This window comes from Nanorana parkeri, unplaced genomic scaffold (assembly GCF_000935625.1).
Source record: "Nanorana parkeri isolate BGI_ZX_2015 unplaced genomic scaffold, ASM93562v1 scaffold2471, whole genome shotgun sequence".
Taxonomy (NCBI): Eukaryota; Metazoa; Chordata; class Amphibia; order Anura; family Dicroglossidae; genus Nanorana; species Nanorana parkeri.
In genome coordinates this window covers 98,497-106,422 of record NW_017308739.1, presented here as the reverse complement: position 1 = coordinate 106,422, position 7,926 = coordinate 98,497, and the positions used below count along the sequence as shown (strand labels likewise).

At 49.6% G+C, this 7,926-nt stretch overlaps 2 protein-coding genes across 2 annotated transcripts in view; both read left to right on the top strand.

Annotated features, from left to right (window-relative positions):
- The window catches only part of LOC108801737 (claudin-15-like), a 9,585-nt gene extending 9,139 nt beyond the window's left edge, over positions 1 to 446 (top strand). The window contains exon 5 of the mRNA XM_018573645.1: positions 131 to 446. Within this exon, the coding sequence (XP_018429147.1) occupies positions 131 to 257 (127 nt within the window). The 3' untranslated portion in view covers positions 258 to 446. The remainder of the gene's footprint in view (positions 1 to 130) is intronic.
- Positions 447 to 5,349: 4,903 nt separating this feature from the next.
- The window catches only part of LOC108801738 (dnaJ homolog subfamily C member 3-like), a 15,178-nt gene continuing 12,601 nt past the window's right edge, over positions 5,350 to 7,926 (top strand). The window contains exon 1 of the mRNA XM_018573646.1: positions 5,350 to 5,455. Within this exon, the coding sequence (XP_018429148.1) occupies positions 5,368 to 5,455 (88 nt within the window). The 5' untranslated portion in view covers positions 5,350 to 5,367. The remainder of the gene's footprint in view (positions 5,456 to 7,926) is intronic.

The window sequence follows — 7,926 nt, the reverse complement described above, 5'->3', positions numbered from 1 at the left end:
AATTTGTGTTGCCAACCCCCCCTATTAGAAGCGTATGCACTAAGGATATGTTGTTATACGCATTGTATATACAGACTGTACGGTGTTACGAGTGAATGTTTTATTCTTGGTTATTCCTTCTCTTCTTCAGAGGATATACCTACAATTACCGAGGTGCAACCACGGCAACATCAGCGAAAGCCGCACCCCAAACTGCCCTCCCGCGTTATGAATCAAGTAACAGCATCTCTAAATACGGCAAAAACGCCTACGTTTAGCGCCACAAGCCAGCGCTAAGACTTTACCGTAGACAATGTACATTTCTGCCGCAATGTGCCCTTGTGTCACCCCCCACCCATCTCAAGGTTCTCATTTTTCACCATTGGTCCGCCTTCATTTTCAGCCATCATGCGTCAACCCATCACTGCGCCTACCACACCCCAAACAGACAGTGTTCATCATGGAATCTTCAACCATTTCGGCGTCTGACTCCGAAAACTGACTCGTGCCATCTTGTCGTGATTCAACATGGCCTCACTCTGCTCCTCAACAACAAGGCAAAGCCCTCCTGTTTCAGGAATAGATATTCAGCTATCTACGTTCCAAGGCAAAGGTTGTCCAGTTTCTAGGTGTCCGGCCCAAGTACGATAAGAGCACCGGTTTGATTGCGACATCGTTTGTAAGGTTCTCCAGTGGCACCTCTGTTCAGACAAAGACTGAAAGTCTCCACGGTAAGCTCCTTGAAGGGACGTCACTCAACGTATCATTGTATGGATTTGGCCGCCTGCTCGGGGACACCATCCAGATTCCTTCACAGTAATTCTGCCAGCCCCAGGAACGAACGGGTCACATCAACTTTGTTGGCACCATCGCGACGACGGAGGGCAAGCATCCAACAAGGAACGTGTGAGGCAGGGGTCACTTCCTCTCCATGTTGAACTTGCCAGCCGAGAGGATTACACGCGTCATAGATCCAGCAACTGTATTAGAAGATAGATTGTGATAGTTTGCATTGTCTATTTGTTTTGTATCATTAATTATGTAAATGATCGTCGATGATTAAGGTTAACAAATGAAACATTTATTGACAAGCTGTTTTCTTTAAAAAAAAAAAAACTTCCTGTTTGTGATTAATCTTTCTCGTGTCGTCCAAAAAAAAAGATGGCGGGATGGATATGTGTTCTTCGGGTTCCTCCCTTCAGAACTGTTGACGGAGGCTTGGGGGGAATGCCAGTGTTGCGTTAGGTTGGAGTTGCTGCTGTTTTATTTGCACGCTAGCACAACAAGAAAGGGATGTTTGCCGGCAAGAGATCCTTTCCAAGTTACAACGTTCATGGCACCAAAAGGTGGCTTTTAAAGAGGGCCTGCGCTGCGGAAGCTTTGCCCAAACAAGCTGCCTTGTTCTGTATGGAGGTGGACATCTTGGAAGAAGCAGGGCTTTGTTTCCTCATGTCATAGCTGGTTCCCACTAGTGACAGGTGGGGCATTATTCATGAAGCAGAAGAGGTGGAGGTACACAGATCTACAGAATGAATGAAGCAGGGAGATCCTCGCGCTGCAGGTCCTCTGGTACGGCTTCCTCTCCAGCAAGGAGAAAAGTGAGCAATCAAAATCTGAACTTAGCAGTCAGAGGCAGCAGTGCTTTAGATCAGGGGTAGCCAAACTCCGGCCCTCCAGCTGTGGTGAAACGACAAATCCCATGATGCATCTCTCTCCGGGAGCCATGCCTGTGGCTGTGAGAATCTTGCAGTGCCTCATGGGATTTGTAGTTCCACCACAGCTGGAGGGCTGGAGTTTGGCTACCCCTGCTTTAGATGATCTCACGGTGCAGATCTGCAGCTTTGTGGCTCAGTGTCACTATACCCGACCCACAAACAGTGATAACATTCCACATCTTCATACGTGCCCCTCTGCATACCTTGGAACAGCAATGGTGTACGGTGCATGCCGAAATATAAATGTAAACATTTTTTGGATCCCACTTCCTTTATGAGGGTGGCTACGTTGGCTCTACATGGTCCCATGGTGTATGCCATGTCACATGCTACATCCCATTTGAGATGTAGCCACATTCTTGGTGTGTTCCCAAAGAAGACTACAATCGTATGTGGTGACGCATCCAGTGCCGGCATGCAAAAGCTCTAACATCCACCCATAAATTGCAGCATTGGCCACAGGCTAACGGAGTGACAGCAGGACCTACTAAAGAGGTCCAGCTACCTCTACTGAAGAGGTCCTGCTAAAGAGGCCCAGCTACCTCTACTGAAGAGGTCCTGCTAAAGAGGCCCAGCTACCTCTGCTAAAGTTACCACTACTAAAGATGTCATGCTAAAGAGGTCCAGCTACCTCTACCAAAGAGGTCCCGCTACCTCTACTAAAGATGTCATGCTAAAGAGGTCCAGCTACCTCTACCAAAGAGGTCCAGCTACCTCTACTAGAGAGCTCCTACTAAAGAGGTCCAGCTACCCCTACTGAAGAGGTCCTGCTAAAGAGGCCCAGCTACCTCTGCTAGAGCTACATCTACTAAAGATGTCATGCTAAAGAGGTCCAGCTACCTCTACAAGAGATGTCATGCTAAAGAGGTCCAGCTACCTCTACTAGAGATGTCATGCTAAAGAGGTCCAGCTACCTCTACTAAAGATGTCCTGCTAAAGATACCAAGCTACCCCTACTAGAGAGCTCCTGCCAAAGAGGTCCAGTTACCCCTACTATAGAGGTCCTGCTAAAGAGGTCCAGCTACCACTACTAGAGAGGTCCTGCTAAAGAGGTCCTGCTACCCCTACTAGAGAGGTCCAGCTTCCCCTACTAGAGAGGTCCAGCTTCCCCTACTAGAGAGGTCCAGCTTCCCCTACTAAAGAGATTCTGCTAAAGAGGACCAGCTACCCATACTAAATAGGTCCTGCTAAAGATATCCAGCTACCCATACTAAATAGGTCCTGCTAAAGATATCCAGATACCCCTACTGGAGAGGTCCTGCTAACTCTACTAAAGATGTCTAATAATACCTGCAGCCTCCTGGCTCTGAGTACATCCTTATCAATCTCAATGTGGACCAGGTTCCTCATGTCTATACAACGCCCTCTAGTGGTAGCCAGGGAGATAGTCATAACTCAACGGTAGGATCTTTAACCCCTTGCCACCAACTCATGATAAACCTTAGAGCCCATCTCTGGGCCAACAAACAAACTGCCCGTGCAGTGGGGCTACCCCTGTGCTGCAAGGTTTCAGTGCTCCTTTCTGTCTGGGGAACTGGAGTAAAGCAGATTTACTCACTCGATCCCCGCTCCGGCCTGCTAGACTGGTCCCCACGGCCTCTTTTTCCCTGGGCTCTGAGGACTGATGAAGTCATCATGGCTAATGTAGGTTCCATAGACCAGCATTAGACGTGAGGACACCAAGGGCCATTCCTCCAGCCGGAGCGGAGGGGGAGGGAGGAGAGTGCTGGAGACCAGGGGAGCGGGGAATTAGGTAAGTAAAGCTGCTTTACTCCACCAGTTCCCAAATAGCACTTAGCCCTTGCAGTGTGGGGGTGGGGTGGCCCTACTGCAAGTTTGTTTTGTTTGGCCGGAAATTAGTTTTAACATTTGGAGGCGGGCTTCCCATGTGATTTCTGTGGTTGGCTATTACAGCAGTCACATGATCAGAAGCCCACCCCGTCTCCTGATTATAAACAGTGACCGGGAGCTGTTGGTGACTGTTCAGTCACTGTGCTAGTAAGCAGTGGGCCGGCATTCAAGCAGCATTAATGCCCGCCCACTGCGCTGAGGCATATGTGCGTTACACTGGCAATCAGGCATTAAAGATAGCCAATCAGAGAGAAGCACGCAGGCTGCCATTGCTGATCTCCTTCTCAATATGTTGTCTCCACTGTGTCCAGTTGCGTCATAGAGGTGTGGAGTGGGCGGGCCCCCCCAGGCAGCACTGTAGCCCGCAGCGGGGAGCACTCCTCCTAGGGTGACCACGTTGCTCCCGTTACAGATACACTAAGCAAGCATTGTCACCCTGGGACAGGAAGTTCTAGCTCTCTCCTTCCTCCCCACCCCCCACCCGCCGTTGCCCTGTAGAGAATGCAGTCGATATTGTTGGGACGATGATAACGGGGACACTCAGACCGGCGAGGTTTACAAAGTATGAAATGAATACGAGACTTTCTGTGTAATTCCGGATCAGATTTTGTAATAAATTTAATGTGCAATAAAGATATTTTATACTTACAGAAACGAGTGTGACCCGTCAATGGCCTGAAAATACATAAATTGAAATGTAATTAAAGTAAATGAATCGTAATATTGACAAATTTCCTCACAGAGACGTACCGGGGGGGAAGTGACAGGTGCTCTTTGTAAGTATCGCCATGGAAACAATGAACTTCCCACAATCCAGTGCACAGCCTGGTCAGCTGACCCTCAAGAGCCAATCATTTGAAGGAATCCTTCAATGTATCCCCGGAGGGCCTCCGACAGGTCAATGAAGCTTTAGACTTTTGTCTAAAAGTGCATTTATCCTCATTTTGTAGAGATTTCCTCCTACTTCCTGTTGCATTGCTGGAACAGGAAGTGAAGGGAAAGCTCCTCAACATGACCGGACAAGTGTATTAACCCTTTCCTACTGCATCCAAAATGAAAATAGAGGTTGCATATACATATTTAGTACTGTATACATTGCAGGGAGGTGTAATACCTCCCTGTTCACTCCTGGAGGCGCTCTCACTCCTCCTCACACACTCATTCCACCACAGCAGTGCAGGGATTTGCCTCAGTTCCTCGTCCAGCCAATCACAGTCATCGACGGTAGAACCTCGACCAATGAACGCGAGGAGGGGGCGGGACTTCCTCCCCAGTGACTGATATGAGAATACGTGGAAGTGGGAAGACTGGTGGGCGGGACTGGCTGAATCAGCATGTACAGTAACGCCAATTCGTCCAAATCTCCTGCTGGCAAATTTCCAGAACCGACGTAATTGGAGATTTCGACGAATTGGCTATTTCGACAGAGAACACCGGGAGCGAACAAGGGGAGGGGCTGGCTCAGTGATTGACAACGACAGGACCCGCAGCCAATGAGCGTTCAGAAGGTGACGAGCTATAGTGTTTGAATGACAGCAACACGTTCCGGAGCTCCTTAGCAGCCAATGAGAGCAGAGCAGGTGTCGGACCTGTCGGCCAATGACAAGTGAAAAGGAGGGTCGTGTTAGGCCAATCAAGGACGTGTTGTTGTCATGCCGTCAATCATCCCCCAACGTCGCCAGGATACCAGAGTGAAAAGTGAAAGGAGGTACACCGGCGACGTCATCACGGCTCCTGTCACCCGGCCAATCATGAGAACCCACGCTATGGTAGGCTGGCTTCTGATTGGCCGAGAGACCGGCATCCTGGCTGTGGTTGGCAGATGCGTAATCGTGACATCCGGAAGCGGAAGCGCTGTTGGACCTGTAGGTACAGAGGATGTACAGTGCAGAGTGACAGAGGAGTAGCAGGTAATGTATATATGTATGTCTGTCCCCCCCCACCCTGTCTGCTGGCCATGTGACTGCATGGCTGTGTCCAGGAATACCTGTCTACAGGTCGCCACGGGAATAGAATGGAGTATAGAGTGGTGTATAGAGTGTTGTGTACACAAAGGGTGTGTGCTGTCTGACACACATATCATAGCAATGGCCACTTTACGAAGCACACCTCAGGGGTCAGTGGGCCATATACCCTGTTTCCCCGAAAATAAGACCTACCCCGAAAGTAAGACCTAGTACTTTTTTTTCAAGATTCCTGTAATATAAGACCTACCCCGAAAATAAGACCTAGTTTGGTGGTAGCATGTGAGGGGGAACTTGCAGGAGAGATGGTATCAGCCTGCAGGGACATACTGTATTAAGGGGATGACAGGGGACTCCCTCCAGACTTCACCAACTGCTGTTCCCCTGAAGGCACTGCTTAATGTAATGGTACTGTACTGTAATGTGTGCCGGTAAATGATACCGTACTTTACCACGCTGTCCACTGTCTGATGTCCCCACTGCTGCACCGCTGGTACCTCTGTCCCTGGTGGCAAAGGAAGCCGGCGCTGTAGAAAGCAAGGCTGCGGCAACGGAGGGAGCAAAACCGCATTAGCCGATATTCCTCTATAGCGCCGGTTACTGTGACAGGCGGAGTGATACCAAATAACTTTGGATTGTTGTACATTTTGTTGCACATTAAAAAAAAAATAAGACATCCCCTGAAAATAAGACCTAGTGTGTTTTTTGGGGGCAAAAAAAATATAAGACAGTGTCTTATTTTCGGGGAAACACGGTAGCTGAGTCCTAGCTGGCAATAAAGTAGAACTCTGATCCAAAAACAAATATAAACATATAATGCAGCATATGTATCCCTTCTAAACCTGTGATCTCAGCACCAAACAGATCACTTGTAATCAGGTGTCACCGCTGCAATTTAGAGGGGCGAAACGCAGCGTCGTCACCCTTTGCATCCCTATAACTACAGCTCGACGTCATGACGTCGCAGCGGCTCGTTCATTGACCTCCAGCCATCTTCGTTGGTACACAAGCCTAGCTCCCCCCATCCCCACCCACTAGGTCACACTTGGCTCCACCCACAGCACACTGCATTATGGTAGATGTAGTTTGGGGGGATAAAAAGCAAAGCGGCTGCAGGTAGACAACCTCGGTCACTCCAGCTGTTGTGGAACTACAAGTCCCATGAGGCATTGCAAGACTGTGACAACCCAGGGCATGACCCCCAGAGGCAGAGGCGTGATGGGATTTGCCATTTCAGCACCCCTGGAATACCCAGGTGGCCTACCCCTGCACTAAGCCCTCCTGCCATGCTCTATCGACTTGGATACACTGATGCTTATGGAGGACATTCCATTAGATGTAGGCAGGTGAGACCAATGACTGGCAACAAATGGATATAATAACACTAGAGCCGGGACGTATTACTACTAAATCATGTCGGGCATGAAAAAGCCTTTAGCTGTGCTGTAAGGGACCAAGGGTGCGCCAATAAAATATGCCCTCCCCCCAGATACAGGGTATGTACATCTCCATCCCGTAGCTGGAATCCAGATGGGTCAAGTAAGGTGATGGGTTCCAGCCTTCAGTTGTCCACTTTTGGTTCCCAAGCTGGGGTGGAAGGTGATGTGGCCTTCCGCAGCAATACCCGTCCTGGTCAGAGATGGTCTTGTGCAACTTGCTTCTGAGATCGGGCCTGTCTATAGGCGGCCGTCATCCGCCCACACCTGCTCCTCCTTACTTCTTTTCCCCGCGTCCCTGTGCCGATCGTGGATTTGGGCGGGCGGTGAGTGTGAGGCACGGAGGAGGTGCGGAGTGTGGATGCGGGCAGGTCTGGCAGCGGCGAGCGTGAGGTGGGGAGGAGGTGTGGCGCGCAGCGTGTGTGGAGCCGAACAGGGCCAACCAATCAGAAGCCGATTAATCGATTATTGAAAAAGTTGACAACTTTTTCAATAATCGATTATAATCGATTATGTCGATTAGTTGTTGCAGCCCTAGTTCTCCTTTAAAGCCCACTTCGTGTGCACCTTACTGTGTAGTTGGTGACAAATTGTTGAGTGTCCCCTGGGAAGGCTACGTCACCAGTGCCTTCCAGGGACGTCTTGTGGTCACACTGAGCTATTCTGCAACATCTAAACTTTAGAGTCGCCCAGAACATAACTTATCTGTGACTTAGAAATGTCCGTGTATTGTCTCTGTATGCAGCTGCAGGATACGGGCTTCCTGTCACACCCACACAGGCTCCGGTTCTGACTGGCAGCTCCTGGTTCTTCTGTGTGTGTGTGTACACAGATCAGCCATAACATTATGACCACCCGCCTAATATTGAGTAGGCTCTCCCTTTTCCTGACCCCTCCAGCCATGGACCCCAACCGACCTCTGAAGCTATGCTGTGGTATCTGGCACCAAGCCGTCAGTAGCAGTCTTCCACTTCCAAGTGT